Raw genomic sequence first — 16,094 nt, forward strand, 5'->3', positions numbered from 1 at the left:
CCGCCCCCTCTCCCTCTCCCCGCCCCCTCTCCCAGTCCCCGCCCCCTCTCCCTCTCCCCGCCCCCTCTCCCCGCCCCCTCCCCCTCCCCGCCCCCTCTCCCAGTCCCCGCCCCCTCTCCCAGTCCCCGCCCCCTCTCCTCGCCCCCCCCCTCCCCGCCCCCTCTCCCTCTCCCCGCCCCCTCTCCCCCTCCCCGCCCCCTCTCCCCCCGCCCCTCCCCCTCACCCTCACCCCTCTCCCTCTCCCAGTCCCCGCCCCCTCTCCCTCTCCCCGCCCCCTCTCCCAGTCCCCGCCCCCTCTCCCTCTCCCCGCCCCCTTCTCCCTCTCCCCGCCCCCTCTCCCTCTCCCCGCCCCCTCTCCCCGCCCCCTCCCCCCTCCCCGCCCCCTCTCCCAGTCCCCGCCCCCTCTCCCAGTCCCCGCCCCCTCTCCTCGCCCCCTCCCCCCTCCCCGCCCCCTCTCCCTCTCCCCGCCCCCTCTCCCCCGCCCCGCCCCCTCTCCCTCTCCCCGCCCCCTCTCCCTCTCCCCGCCCCCTCTCCCTCTCCCCGCCCCCTCTCCCAGTCCCCGCCCCCTCTCCCTCTCCCCGCCCCCTCTCCCAGTCCCCGCCCCCTCTCCCTCTCCCCGCCCCCTCTCCCCGCCCCCTCTCCCAGTCCCCGCCCCCTCTCCCCGCCCCCTCTCCCAGTCCCCGCCCCTTCTCCCTCTCCCCGCCCCCTCTCCCTCTCCCCGCCCCCTCTCCCTCTCCCCGCCCCCTCTCCCTCTCCCCGCCCCCTCTCCCAGTCCCCGCCCCCTCTCCCTCTCCCCGCCCCCTCTCCCTGTCCCCGCCCCCTCTCATTGTCCCTCTTAGTTCTCTCCACATTTGGGCAGCCTAATTATTTACGTTCCGCGAAAGTCCAGCTCGCTCCCAATTTGCGCATGTGCAGTTCGTTCTCTGTCCGCGCATGTGCAGTTCGCTCTCAGTCCGCGCATGTGCAGCTTGCTCACATCCCCCGCATGTGCAGTCCTCTCTCGCAGACTGCGCACGTGCAGCTCGCTCCCATTCCGCGCATGTGCAGCTTGCTCACATTCCGCGCATGTGCTGCCCGCTCGCAGTCCGCGCATGTGCAGACCGCTCGCAGACAGCGCATGTGCAGCCGGCTCGAGGCCTGCGTCTGTGCAGCTCACTCGTATTCCTCGTATTTGCATCTCTCCCCCATCCCGCGCATGTGCAGCTCGCTCCCATTCCGCGCATGTGCAGTTCGCTCCCCTTCTGCGCATGTGCAGCTCGCCACCTGACGATTTCAATTCTGGAGAGGGAGGTTTTCTGTTCAATGGGTTAGAACAGGAGCGGAGTTGGATTAAATTTACAGATCATTTAAAGAGGTAGCGGCAATATCATGGAGCAAATGGAATCATTCTGAGCTGTATCATTCCTTAATCCTATGATTCTGTGATTGTTGTTTCAGTTCTGGTGGATGGGGGATCCCAGACTCTGTTGTCTCAGTGTCTCACTGCTCCACATATCGTCCAGGCTGGTTACAGGGTAATTACAGACTTTCTAATATCAGATTTACATTCACTGTCCAGCACTGTTCACATCCCTTACATTCTTCAATATTTATAAACCTCATTTCAGGTTCACATCCCACCCTGGGACAGGGGGTGGTCACCAGGACAGTTTGTTTTAACACGGGTGGAAATCGCTGCTACTGGACCCGAGAGATAAAGATTAAAAACTGCAGCAGTTACTTCGTTTATGAGCTGAAGCCGCCGCCACGCTGTGAGGCTGCTTATTGCACAGGTACATTGCTGTTTATAAATGACCCAGGAGGGTGAGTCTGGATGTGCCGGGTTACTCACTGAAATATTAATGTTCCACCTGCTCCTCGTTGTTGGAAGAACCACAACGAATAAAGGTCTGAAATATAAACTGAACCTTTCACCAAAAGTATAAGGAAATGAATCAAACCCTGTTGTCATCACGGACAACAAACAGACACACGGTTTGATGAAGGGGTAGGTTTTATAGAGAGTGTTAAAGGGGGAGAGAGGAGTGAAGTGGCGTAGCGAGTTAGGATGGGATTTCCAATGCTTAGAGTCCAGGCAGCTGAACACACGCCTGTCAATGATGTGGATCCGGGATTGGAGGAGTAGAGGTTGATTTGAGGGTTGTGGGTCAGGTAGGAATATTATTGCGATGGGGTGTGGGGGCTGTGGGAGTGAAATGTGGACCGGGTGGGTGGGGGTGCATAACCATCAAGGGTTTGGACACCAACATAACGGCCTGAGTCCTCTAACCTCAGAACCGTCTGAGATTTGATACAAATGGGGAAATGTGTGAGGATCCTCTGGAATTCCTGATGCACACACATGCAGTGAAATTGCCCGTGAGGATTAAAGTTAGGATGGGCTGATTCCCGTTGCTGGGACTCTCCACAATTCTCTCTGTTAGAATCACCCAGGACTTGACATCTCCGGTGGGTGAGGGCCTTCGTTCCCGGGGGGTAATCCGGAAGATTCAAGGGGGAAACCCCTCGGAGTCTCCATGTGAGGAATACACGGAAATTGCCCCGGAAAATGGAACTTCCGATGGAAAATTTCCCTGCACCATGAATATCCGACTCTAACATTTAAGATGAGGAATTTGGTTGGTTCTGAGAAATTTAGCAGGGTAGTTACCATCGAAAAGGGAGAAAGGTTAAAACCACTTCCACCTGCTCGGTTATTCCAGGACTGACACCCACCCGAAACCCACACAGGAAACCTCCCCACGCACTCCCTCCCCCTCACCACCCCGCCTCCCACCACACACCACCCACCCCGCCCCCCAAACATCCTCACCCCCAAATTACCCCGGTTGTAACTCTGATGCACAACTGACTTCTGGATCACCTCCCCAAACCCCAACTACTCTCCCCAAACCCCAGTTCCTGACAGCACCCCACCCCCCACAACCACAGGCACACGACAGTCCTCCCCATTACCAGGCTACACCCCGCAAACAGCAACCACCTGCCCTCAGTTTGATGTAGTGACTGAGGGTATTGGGACGTCGTGGCTGGGGGGGAAATGATTTGAGCGGGGTGAGTGTCGTGAATGAGGTGAGTGGGATGTTGTGACTGAGGGGATTGGGATATAGTGAGTGAGGGGAGTCGGATTTAGTAAGTGAGGGCAGTGGGATATAGTGAGTGAGGGGTGTGGGATATATTGAGAGAGGGGGTGGGATGTAGTGACTGAGGGCAGTGGAATGTAGTGACTCAGGGGTGTGGGATTTAGTGACTGGTGTGACTGGGAATTAGGTACAGTCATGAGTGACAAAGCAGAATTAATTTGGTGGTGTTCAAACTATATAAATGATGAAGTGAATCATTTGCTAAACTTTCCTACCAAGTGAATGCTCTCTGGAAGTGATCCACACTCTGTAATCTCCCATGTCTCCTTACTTCATTGCAGATCCACTGACAGCACCAACTCCAGAACCTGAGGAACACTCGACTAAAGAATCCACTGTCCCTCCATCGTCTAGACCAACAGCATCTGAAATAACAGGTATCAGGCTGGAGTGGATATTCTACAGAAAATCTTCACACAATATGATCGCTGAAATCTGATGCTCAAGGTTGCGGGATGCACTGACTGAGGGGAGTGGGCTGTAGTGAGTGGAGGAATGGAATGCTGCGACTGAGGGGAATGGCGAGTAGTAACTGAGGGAACTTGGATTCTGTGATCAAGGGTGACTGAATTTTAGGGATGTAACGACTGTGTGAGTGGGACATAGTGAGTTAGGGGAATGGGATGTAGTGAATGTGGCGATTGAAATTTAGTAACTGAGGGCTGGAATCCTAGGTTTTATTTTTTACTTTCTTTATTTTACCTTCTTACCTCGTGCAACCTGCTTTCACTTCCAATCTGCTTCTTGCAGCATTTGACTCTTTAAATCTGAAGCATGTTGCATTTTCTCTTTCCCTAAATCTTAACTTCCTTTACAGGACCTGCTTCAGACTTTCTCCTGTTCCATTCCCCTAACTTTTGTGCTCTTGTCTTCAAGTGGGGTTTGGTTATCTGTCCCCATTGCACCAGCCTCTCTGGCAGCTACTGACAACAAGTTTTCTATTGGGACTAGCAACCTGCCCCTTTTCAGTGGCTTCTGTTCCTCTGGAAAGCTAGCAGAACTCCAACAGCTTCCCAAACAAGCTTCTGTCTGTCTTCTTCCGTGTGTGTCTGTGGGAGATACCTACCAGGCTGGACACCTGTTGCTAGGTAACAACACCATTTCATTCTACTGTTGTATTTGCTGAATTTCTTTAGTTGTAAACTCTCATTTGAAATGCAATCACCTATTCAAAGTGAAACCAAAACTCAGTCTGACCTTTCTCATCACACAAACACAGAAATAGAACTCAAATTTAAAATATATAGCAAACATTCACTCCGAGAACCTACAAGTGCCAATATAAACGACTTAAACTATCCATATTTACTAAAATGTGTGACGTTCACTCAAGCTTCATGTCAAACGAGTGAAATCTCAACTTATCTCCACTCCTCGCTCCCTCATCTCCCGCGTCCTTTATTACAGATTCAGAGACTTCTCCAGCTCAGGAGCCCGAGGAACAATCGACGAAAGAATCTGATGATATAAAACCTACTATTTTAGCGAAGTCTTCAATCTCAGATATCTGTAGGTTGGGGTTCCTGAGAAACAGATTCCTCACTTTAATTGACTCCAGGAGGGTTCTATCAAATGTATCATTCAACCGCTTACAGAGGGAATGTGTAATTGTGCCAGAGGACAATGATATGTCATGTTTTGGTAAACTAGAATGTGGTGACTCGGGGGAGTGGGATGTAGGGACTGAGGGGGGTGGGATGTGGTGACATAATGGAGTGTGTTTCAATGACTGAGCGTAGTGGGATGTAGTGAATGAGGGGAGTGGGATGTAGTAACTGAGGGGAGTGGAATGTAGTGACTGGGGTTAGTGGGATGTAGTGACTGAGGGGAGTGGGATGTAATGACTGAGGGGTGAGGGACGTAGTGACTGAGGGGAGTGGGATGAATGACTGAGGGGAGTGGGATGAAGTGGCTCCCAGGGTGGGAGGCACTGAGTCAGGGGAGTGGGGTGGAATTACAGAAGGGGAACTGACACCGTGTCTCAGGGGAGTCAGGTGGAGTGATTTAAGGGAGAGGGTTTTAGTGACTAAGGTGAGTGGGATTTAATGGCTGAGGGGAATGGAATAGACCAAATGAGGGTAGGAGCATTTAATGGCTGGTGGGATTGGGATGTAGCGACTGAGGGGTGTATGATGTAGTGACTGATGGGACTTGGATTTAGTCACAGGGGTACAGACAGGAGTGATAGAGTAGGGTAACATTGGTGGTCTTCCAGTTGAATATCTGATTGAATGATGCAGTGAATAATTTCCTCAATTGTCTTACCAATTAAATGATCTCTTGAGCTGATGGGTTCACATCAATCCCCCATGTCTCTTTACTTGATTTCAGATCAAGGGACAACACCAACTCTGGAATCTGAGGAACACTCGAGTCGGAAATCTACACTCCCTGAAACAACTAGCCCAACAGGAGCTGAAATACCAGGTATCAGTTTGGAGGAGATATTCCACAGAAAACTTTCACACAACATGTTCACTGAAACCTGGAACTGAAGGCAGTGTGGTGCGCTGACGGAGGGGAGTGGGGTATTGCGACTGAAGGGAATGCAGTGAAGTAACTGAGAGGAGTGGGATTCAAAGACTGAGCGGAGTTGGATGCAGTGACTGAGGGGAGTGCCATGAACTGACTGGGTTGTTTGGGATGTTGTGACTGAATGGAGTGGGATACAGTGACAGAAGGAGTTTAAATACAGTGTATTAGGAGAGCGAGATGCATTGACTGAGGGGATAATTAAGTTGTGACTTTGGGAAGTGGAATGCAGCAATTCAGTGAAGGGGATGCACTGACCGAGGACAGAGAGATGTAATGATTCAGGGGAGCAGCATTTAATGACCATTTTGAGTGGTTTGCAGTGACTGAGTGATGTGAGATGCAGTGATGGACGGGATTGGGGTTCAGCGACACAGTTGAGTCGGATGCCCTAACTGAGTGGAGTTGAAACCAGTGACTTAGCGGACAGGGAAATAGTGACTGCGGGGAGTGGGATGTAGAGAATGAGGGGTTTAGGTTGTAGTGACTGAGGGGAGTGGGATGTAATGACTGAGGGGAGTGATAAATAGTGAATGCGGGGAGTGGAATGTGATGACAGAGAGAAGTGGTATGTAGTAACTGACAGGAGTGGGATTTAGTAACTCTGGTGAGTGGGAGGTAGTGACTCAGGGGAGTGGGATGTAGTGACTGAGGGGACTGGGAGATTGTGACTGAGGGGAGTGGAATGCAGTCACTTAGGGGAGTGGGATGCAGTGACTGAGTGGAGTGGTATGTAGTGACTGAGGGGATCTGGAAGATATCACTGTGGTGACTGAGATGTAATGCCTGAGGGGCGTCAGTTGCAGTGATGGATGGAAGTCGGATGAACTGGCTGAGGGGAGTCGAATTTATTCTCCTGGGAAGTGCAGTGCATTGACTGAGGTGATAATGGTGCAGTGGTTGAGGGAAGTGAGATATAGCATCTGAGGGAAGTAGAATGTATTGACTTTGGGGAGTGCGATGCAGTGACAGAGGGGAGAGGGATGGAGTGACTGACGGGAGTGGGATGCAGTGGCTGATTGGAGTGGGATGTAATTACCGAGGAGAGTGATAAGTAATGTCTCAGGGGAGTGGGATGCAGTATTTGAGGGGAGGATGATGCCGTGTCTGAGGGGAGAGGGAATGTAGTGAATGGGGGGAGTGGGATGTAGTAGCTTACGGGAGTGGGATGCAGTGACAGAGGGGAGTGTGATGCAGTGTCTGATAGGAGAAGGATGTAGTGACTGAGTGGACTGTAGGGTCTGAGGGGAGAGGAATGTAGTGACTGAGGGGAATAGGATATAGTGACTGAGGTGAGTGGGATGCAGTGACTGAGGGGTGAGGGATGCAGTGACTGAGGGGAGAGGGAGCTAGTGACTGAGAGGAATGGGATTTAGTGACTGAGGGGAGTGGGATGCAGTGACTGAGGGGAGTGGGATGCAGTGACTGAGGGGAGTGGGATGTTAGGACTGAAGGCAGTTGGATGCAGTGACTTTGGGGAGTGGGATGCAGTGACTGTGGGGAGTAGGATGCAGTGATTGAGGGGAGTGTGATTTTGCGACGGAGGGGAGTGGGATGTAGTAATTAAGGGGAGTGCGATGCAGTGTCTGAGGGGAGTGGGATGCAGTGACTGAGCGGAGTGGGATGTAATAAGTGAGTGGAGTGGGATACTGTGATTAAGGGGAGTGGGATGTTAGGACTGACGGCAGTTGGATATCGCGACTGACGGGAATGGGATATAGTCACTGAGGTGAGTGGGATTTAGCGACTGAGGGGAGATGGATGCAGTGACTGAGGGGAGTGGGATGTAGTGACTGGGGTCAGTGGGATGTAGTGACTGTTGGCAGTTTGATACAGTGTCTGAGGGTAGTGGGAGGCACTGTCTGAGGGGAATGCGATGTTGTGACTGAGGGGAGTGTGATGTAGTGACTGAGGGGGTGGGACACAGTGACTGTGGGGAGAGGAATTCAGTGAATGAAGTGAGCGGGATGTAACAACTGAGGGGTGAGGGATGTAGTGACTGAGAGGAGTTTGATGCAGTGACTGAGGTAACTGGTATGCTTTCACTGAGTGGATTGTGATGCAGGGACTGAGGGGAGTGAATTGCAGGTCTTACCGGATTGGGATGAAGTGACATAGGGGTGTGGGGTGTAGTTAATATGTGGAGTGAGATGTAGTGAGTGAGTGGACTGGGATGTTGTGACTGAGGGGATGGGATGTAGTGACTGAGGTGTGAGGGATGTAGTGAGCGAGGGGAGTTTGATGCTGTGACTGAAGTGACTGGGATGCAGTGACTGAGGGGAGTGTAATGCAGTGTCTGAGGGGAATGGGATGCAGTGACATAGGGAAGTGGGTTGTAGTTACTGAGGGGAGTGGGATGTAGTGACTATGGGCAGTGGGATGCAATGACTGAGGGGAGTGGGATGCAATGATTGAAGTGACTGGGATGCAGTGACTGAGGGGAGTGGGATGCAGTGTCTGAGGGGAGAGGGATGTAGTTACTGAGGGGAGTGGGATGTAGTGACTGAGTGGAGTGGGATGTAGTGACTGAGGGGAGTGGGATGTACTGACTGTGGGCAGTTGGATGCAATGACTGAGGGGAGTGGGATGCAGTGACTGAGTGGAATGAGATTCGGAGACTGCGTAGAGTGGCATGTAGTGGTCGATGGGAGTGGGATGCAATGATTGATGGGGTTAGTATGTAGTGACTGAGCGGTATCTTGTTCAGTTAGCGAGATGAATGTTATTAGGTAAGTGAGGGGAATGTTATTAAGTAAGTGAGGGAATCACAATTCTGTGACCAACTGGAGTGTAGTTCAGAGACCGAGGGGACTGTTATTAAGTGAGCGAGGGGAGTGTATGTCATTGAGCTGGGGGTTAAATTCAGTGAGTGAGGGGTGTAGGAAGTGGTGACTGAAGAGGAGTGGGCTGTAATGACAGAGGGGAGTGAGTTATAGTTATTGAGGGAAGTGGGAAGTAGTGACTGAGGAGTGTAGGATGTAGTGAGTGACGATAGTGGGATGTTGTGACTGAAAGTAGAGGGACTTACTCACTGTGGTATACTCATTTTCTTTAACTATTTAACTTATTTAAACATCTGTTAGTCTAGCCTGGAATATGACTCTTACTCCACAACTGAACTGGAAACACATTTACCATTTCAATTCTCACTTTAAACCGAATTCATAGTAATTCTCAATCATTCTGTAACACTCATGCCAATATCTCCTCTCACTGAGTGTGTGTCCATTACCGACTGCACACTGTAAATGTCCCTGTCTTATATTGAGCTGTGATGAGGCCCTCACTACCTGGGCATCCTGCTATATTCATCAAAAACTATTCAGGCAAAGGTGATTTAAACCAGAGACAATTGTTTGTCTAACTATTTAACTGACTTAAAAATCTGCTAGCTCTAGGTCAGATTCCGGCTCTCACTCTAAAACTGATCTTGAAACATGCTTACCATGCAAATTTTCACAATGAACCAAATTTCCAAACACGCTCACTTTTGTCTCTGTCCCAGATATCACCACTCTTCTTTAGGCCACCGCCTGTTTAACCGGATATTTCTACATCAGAATCAAACTTTTACTCTAAAATTGAAATTGAAATAGAATTACCATTCGAATTCTCACTTTGAAACAAATTCCAACTTCACAAATATTCTCACTCTGTCTCTGTCTCACTCAGGCCAATATTTCCTCTCACTGGCTGTGTGTCCATTACTGACTGCACATTATAAAATTCCCTGTCTTATATTGAGCTGTGAGAAGTAACTCTCCATCTCAGCTCTTTGGTGCAGTCATGAAAAACTATTCACACAGCGGTGATTGACAGTTAACTGCCACTAAGGCTGCTCGTCCCATCTCAGAATCTGAATCTCACTCTAAAATTGAACTCGAAACAGTGTTCAGTGTTTTGGTGATTGGGGTTTCAGTGTATCGGGGTTCAGTGTTAGTGGGGCTTGGGGGTTCGGTGTTGGTGGGATTTGGATTGGTGTTAGTGGGGCTTGGAGTTTCGGTGTTAACGGGATTTGTGGGTTCGGCATTTGTGGGGCTGGTGTTTCACTGTAGGTGGGATTTAGGGGTTCGGTGTTAGTGAAGATTGGGTTTTGTTGATCATGGAAATTGGAGGTTCAGTGTTAGTGAGATTTTGGGGTTAGCTGTTAGTGGAGTTTGGGGGATCGGTTTAATGATATTTGGACGTTCAGTGTGAGTGTGTCTGGGGGTGTAGTGCCAGTGAGATTTGGGGGTTCAGTGTTATTCAGTTCCCCACAGTCATTCTCGGGGTATGGGTGTCACCAATTCAATAACCCAAGTTGCTATGATTTAAACATTCCATCGAGTGGGGCTTCAGTGTTTTGTGGGATTCGGTGTTATGGTTTTTGGGGGCACAGTGTTTGTGGTGTTTGAGGGATCAGTGTTAGTGTTGTTTGGGGGCTCAGTCTTTTGGGGTTTGACGGGTTAGGTGTTTTTGGCGTCTGCGCGTTCGGTTTTAGTGGGATTTGGGGTGTTCAGCAAGCACTTATCGCGAGTAACACTACCTTGTCCTATCACAGACCAGGAGACGTCACACAATGAGGGAGCCCAGGAAAAATGTACTGGAGACTCCACTCGGCAACCATCCTTTGTCAGAGTCGGATCATCAGACTCAGGTACCTGACTTGTCAACTCAATTTTAGGATAAACTACTCCCAATACTACAATCACGGAGATTCATTCGGTCTGTCAGTGAGGGGAGTGGACGGAGTCTGACCCCCGAGGCTTGCCCATCCCATCTACCCAACCCCAACTCCTCCCCTCCAATCCACCTCCTTAACCAGTTCTCACCACCACCTCTATCCCTGCCCAGGTGCTTTGTGTGTGTGCCTGAAGCCTTGTCCTCTCGATTTTACAGTGGTCCTGGACTTCAGCCATGTGGTTTGTGACCAGATCAATGCCGAAGTCCAAGTGATGTACGTCGGGAAGAACAAACTGGACACTGGCGAAGAAAAGGAAGACCATCTTCGCCAGGTGAGGGGGTTTCATCCTGCAGTCATTCTCGGGCTGTGGGCATCACCCATTCAAGAACCCGAGTTGGCTTCATTTAACCTTTCAATTGGCCATCTCCAGTTGGCACTGAGTCGAAAGCAGGGATGAGAATTCCCTTCCTCAGTCTCTGGTAGGGGTTTGATTGAACTGATGGGGATGAGGGGAGGGGATGAGAATTCCCCAGACGCTGAATGGGCCGAGCGTGAGTTGGTGTTGAGGGGGCAGGGATTGTTCGGGAGTTGAGGGGAGGGGGACACGTTCACCACCCCCCCCCCCCCCACCCCGGGTTCAGGGATGGAATTTCCCTCGTGCTAAGGGCCTGTCGATGTCTTCTGGGAGCCCCTTGTCAGTTGATCTGTCACTGCTTTCCCTGTTATACCCGACCTGACTCCTCATCTGTCCATTCCCAGGTACATGAAATGCTGAAAAAATATCTTCCCTGCAAGAAGCTGGGGCCGAAATTACAAGAGAATCCTAAAAAAAATGATAATAAATGAACCGGAAGATTGGAAGGTCAGCGAGTGGATTCCAATCAGATTTCTGGACTAATTGATATTCTCCAGGAACATGAGGGTGTGGGCTCATTGGTGGTGGTGCGTGGGGTGGGGTGTTGTGTTTCGGGGTTATTATGTGATTTTGGGTTTGGGGTAGAGGGTTTATTGGTGGTGGTGCATGGGGTGGGGTGTTGTGTTTCAGGTTTATTATGTGATTTTGGGTTTGGCAGGGATTGAGGGTGAATCGTCATTGGCGACAGCTCTTGATGTAACTCAAGAATAATTGTTTTGTGATTTAAGACAATAAGGCATAGAAGCAGAAGTACGTCATTCAGCCCATCGAGGCTGCTCCGTAATTCAATGAGTTCATGCCTGACCAGATAATCCACAGCTCCACTTTCCTGCCTTTGTCCCATACGCTTTGATTCCCTTTCAGATTAACAATCTATCTCAGCCTCGAATATACTTCACTAACCGACCACTAAAGCCCTCTGCGTAAAGAATTCCACAGATAGACTACCTTCTGAGAGAGGAAATAGCTCCTTGTCTCTGCTTTAAATGCAAGGGCCCTTATTCAGAGATTATGCCCTCTGGTCCCAGACTCTCTCACAAGGGCAAACAGCTTCTCAGCATCTACACTGTCAAGACCCCTAAGATTTTTTTTTCAATAAAATCAAATCTCATTCTTCTAATCTCCAATGATTACAGGCACAACCTACTCCAACTCTCCTCATAAGGAAATCCCTCCATCCCTGGGATCAACCTAGTGAACCTTCTCTGGACTGCCATCAATGTCAATACATCTTGCCTTAGATCAGGGGAACAACACTGTTCACCATATTCTAGATGTGCCCTAACTAGTGCCTTGTACATTTGAGAGAATAAGCCATCAGAAAATTTGGGTATTGCAACTGCTAGTTAGCGATTCAGTTAATATAAATTTTGCCCTCCTTACTTTAGAAAGGGCTGCATCACATGAGAAGCTGTTGAGAAAGGATTCACTCGTCTGATTCCAGTAATGAAGGGAGGAGCCTTATGGAGGAAAGGTTGGCCAGGTTGGGCCTGTGCCCATTGGACTTTAGAAGAAGGAGAGGAGACCTTTTTAAAACAATATTCTGAGTGGATGTTCCCCCCTTGTTGTTGTGGGGGGATGAACAGTTTCAGTATAAGGGGTTTCCCATTGAAGGCGGGGATGAGGGGCAATTTCTTCTCTCAGAGGTTCGTCAGCCTGTGGACTTCTCTGTCCCCCACAGAGCAGTGGAGGCCACGTCACTGAATATATTCAAAGCTGAGTTGGATATGTTTCTCATCAACAAGGGGGTCAAAGTCTTATTTGGGCCGGGGATGGGGGTCACAGACAGGAAAGTGGACATGAGTCCACAAGCAGTTCATCCATGATCTTGTTGAAAGGTGGAACAGGCTCGAGGGGCTGAATGGCCGACTCCTACTCCTCACTCCAATGGCCCTAGGGTCTTATTGATCTCTATTCTAAAGTGGTGTCTAATCCGTTTGAATTCTCAACGAAAATCTTGCAGCGTTTTGTCTGAAGCTTTGCCTCTTGCGTTTACTTTATTGATTAATGTTTGCTGAATAAAACTGTGACATCTGACACCCAGCGTTGTGAATCCTTTTGATTTTTGAGGGCTGCGTTATCAATGAGAGAAAGATGTGGTCCTGCTATTAGATGGGAGTAGGCCGGAATCCAACCCCTCGCTGCATGATATGGTCGTATATCCTCAACTCCTAAGGCACACATGCAGGTTTCATTGCCTGAATTTGCCTCTGTCCACCAGTTCCTGATGTGCACCGTCATTGCCTCATTGACCCTGCCACCCTTCCCCAGGAGAGGAAGCAGCCAATGGCAGTCTCACCTTAAAACAACGCAGCACACATTGGTCAGCAGCCTCGTTCAACAGTTAACTATCAATCACTTTTGCCTGAATAGATTTTTTTATGACTGTAGTAGGAAACTGAGCTAGAGAGAGACTTGTTGCAGCTCATTATAAGACAGGGACTTCTAAAGAGCACAGTCAGTAATAGGCACACAGTCAGTGATGGGAGACTGTGGCATGAATGAGACAGACACTGACTGAGTCTTTTTATGAATCTGGTTCAAATTGAGAATACGAACGGTAAACCTGATAAAAGTTTAATTTTAGAATGAGATTAATTTTAGAGTAAGATTGATTCTGAACCAGAAATATCAAGTTAGACAGGCCCCTAACTTAAGAAGTAAGAGTGCAGGTTTCTGATACAGAGCCAAGAGTGAGTATATTGCGCATTTTGTTTCAATGTGAGAATTCAAATGGTAAACCTGATTCAAGTTTGGTTTTGGTGAGAGACTGTTTCTGACCGAGAGCTGGCAAGTGTTCAAGCCAGTTAAATAGTTAAACCAGCAGCTCATAAAGAGAGTGAATCATCACAGCTCAATATAAGACAGGAGCTTTTAAAGTGCACAGCTAATATGTACAAAGAATAGATATGATAATTAACTATTCAATAAAATCCTTAATTATGCACATAAAGTGTTAAGCATTATGCTCTCCCTCACTAATGACCCTCCGACAGTGCCGCTAATCCCTCAATACTGAGCCTCTGACAGTGCGGCGCTCCATGATTACTGGCCCTCCATCAGTGTGGCCCTCCATCACTGCTGACCCTCTTATTTTTCGACCGTCCCTCAGTTCTGAGCCTCTGACATTGCGGCACTCCCTCAGTACTGAGTCACCGACAGTTTGGCACACTCTCAGTGCTGACCATCGAATAGTGCGGCATCCCGTCAGTGCTGACCCTCTGACAGTGTCCCACTCCTTCAGTGCTGACCGTCCACCCAAGTTGTAAACAACTGACAGGAAATGACCATCTCCAACAGGAGAATGTAACCATCGCCCCTTGAAATTCAATCGCATTACCATCACTGAATTCCCCAATATCAACATCTTGGGTGTTACCATTGACCAGAAAATGAACTGGACCAGTACCATATATAGTTTAGGAGCAAGATCAGGTCAAAGGCTTGGAATCCTTTGGTGAGTAACTCACCTCCAGACTCCACAAAGCTCGTCCAACATCTACAAGGCACAAGTCTGGAGTGTGAGGAACACTCACTACTTGCCTGGATGAGTGCAGCAACACTCAAGAAGCTCAACAACATCCCGGACAAAGCCACCCCTCTGTATTTGCACGCCATCCAAAAACATCCCTTCCCTCCACCGGTGACGCACATTAGTAGCAGTCTCTATACCATCTACAAGAATCACTACAGGACCTCACCAAGGCTCCTTGGACAGCACCTTCCAAACTGACAACCTCTACCATCTAGATAGACAAGGACAGCAGACTCATGAGAACACCACCAAGTGGAGGGTTCACTCAAAGCCACTCACCGCCCTGACTTGGAAATATATCGCCGTTCTTTCACTGCTACTGGGTCAAAACCTTGGAACGCCATCCCTAAGAGCGCTGTGGGTGTACCTACACCACAGGGGATGCTGCGGTTCAAGATGACAGCTCTCCACTAATTTATCAAGGGCAACTTGGGATGGGGAAGAAATGTGGCATCACCAACAATGCCCATGTCGAGTAAATAAATAAAAAACAAAGCCAATCAGGCCTGAACACTCTCAGTGCAGCACTCACTCAGTATTGACGCTCCCTCACTACTGACCCTCCGACAAGAGGCGCTCCCTCAGTACTGACCCTCGAACAGGTCAGTACTCCATCAGTAATCACCCTCCAGCTGGTCAGTGTTCCCTCAGTACTGACCCTCCAACAGGTCAGTATTCCCTCAGTACTGAGCCTCCAATAGCGCAGCGCTCCCGGAGTCCTGATTTCCAACATGGCAGCCCACCCGCAGTGCTGGCCCTCCGACAGTGCGGCACTCCCTCAGTACTGTCCCTCCGACAGTGCTCAGGCAGGAAGGAACTGTAGGACACTTCGATGGAATGAAGGGCGCCCTCTTATTGCGACCAAGTAACAGGTGAAGGGAATGGTGGTGGTTCCCGCAGCTACAGCCGGTTAAACCTTCTGATGACACGATTAAGTCAAGATCGGAAATGTAAAACCCTCTAACCTTACTCGAGGAGAGCTGAGATTTCCAACAACGTGGTCCAGCTCCTAGCTATTGGACTGGGGTGAGATTAGTAGGGCTTTGGGGGGAGTGCGGTTGTGGGAGAAGTGGTCGTTGGTGGGAATTGGGCTGCTTGGAATTTACCTTGGACTGATGGACAGGAAATTGTGACTGTTCCTGAGCTTAATTATGGCCAGAGTCTGCCCTTCTTTCATACCCACGAGGTTTTCCTTTGAGAACAAACGATCGGGTCTGAAAGAGTCGACAAATCGGGTTTGGGAGCCTGGGGATCCATTCAAATGACGCCAATAAGCTGTCAATATCGAATCAATTATAACGTGAAACTTTGACAAAGTCATGTCAATTACATCGTTAATTGCAAGACAAACAGATGGTGGTAATTAATTTTCACTGAATGCATATAAATAGGGAAAAGATAATTTCAATGGAATTAGATAAGTTCTGTTTAAAGTTTTGTTCTTGATTCTGTATCTGATGCAGAAGCTGTCAATTTATTAATTAGTTTGGAGTTAGCCAATAAAATTTAAAACAAAGTGTATAAATAGGGGTTAGCTGGGGCACTGGTTGTTTGGGAGAAAAGATGAGCGACTAAGCAAGTCAACAGGCTCCCTCAATGAACAAAAGCTCTGTTCTCGATTTATGCTTCCCAAGCCAGTTTGGATCCTGTCAAATGCCCACAACCACAGGGTTTCGGAGAGATGGATTTCTTCGAACAACTCTCTGCGTTTCAGGAAACCCCACCAACACACCGGCCCACTCTTCAAAGCACCAACAAACACTACAACGGATGCAGAGAAGTTTGCCATCGTTTTGCCTCCCCACC

The 16,094-nt window shown here is 49.3% G+C and overlaps 1 protein-coding gene across 1 annotated transcript; it reads left to right on the forward strand.

The window, feature by feature from the left end:
* Positions 1 to 3,424: 3,424 nt before the first annotated feature.
* Positions 3,425 to 11,184, forward strand: LOC144677844 (uncharacterized; the record flags this gene model as incomplete). The annotated part of the gene is made up of 5 exons (XM_078537847.1): positions 3,425 to 3,520; positions 5,475 to 5,570; positions 10,216 to 10,311; positions 10,554 to 10,669; positions 11,098 to 11,184. Coding segments are annotated over 5 exons (491 nt in total), but the record flags the coding sequence as incomplete, so codon positions are not given.
* Positions 11,185 to 16,094: the final 4,910 nt, after the last annotated feature.

This window comes from Cetorhinus maximus, unplaced genomic scaffold, assembly GCF_964194155.1.
Source record: "Cetorhinus maximus unplaced genomic scaffold, sCetMax3.hap1.1 HAP1_SCAFFOLD_3149, whole genome shotgun sequence".
NCBI classification, from domain to species: Eukaryota; Metazoa; Chordata; class Chondrichthyes; order Lamniformes; family Cetorhinidae; genus Cetorhinus; species Cetorhinus maximus.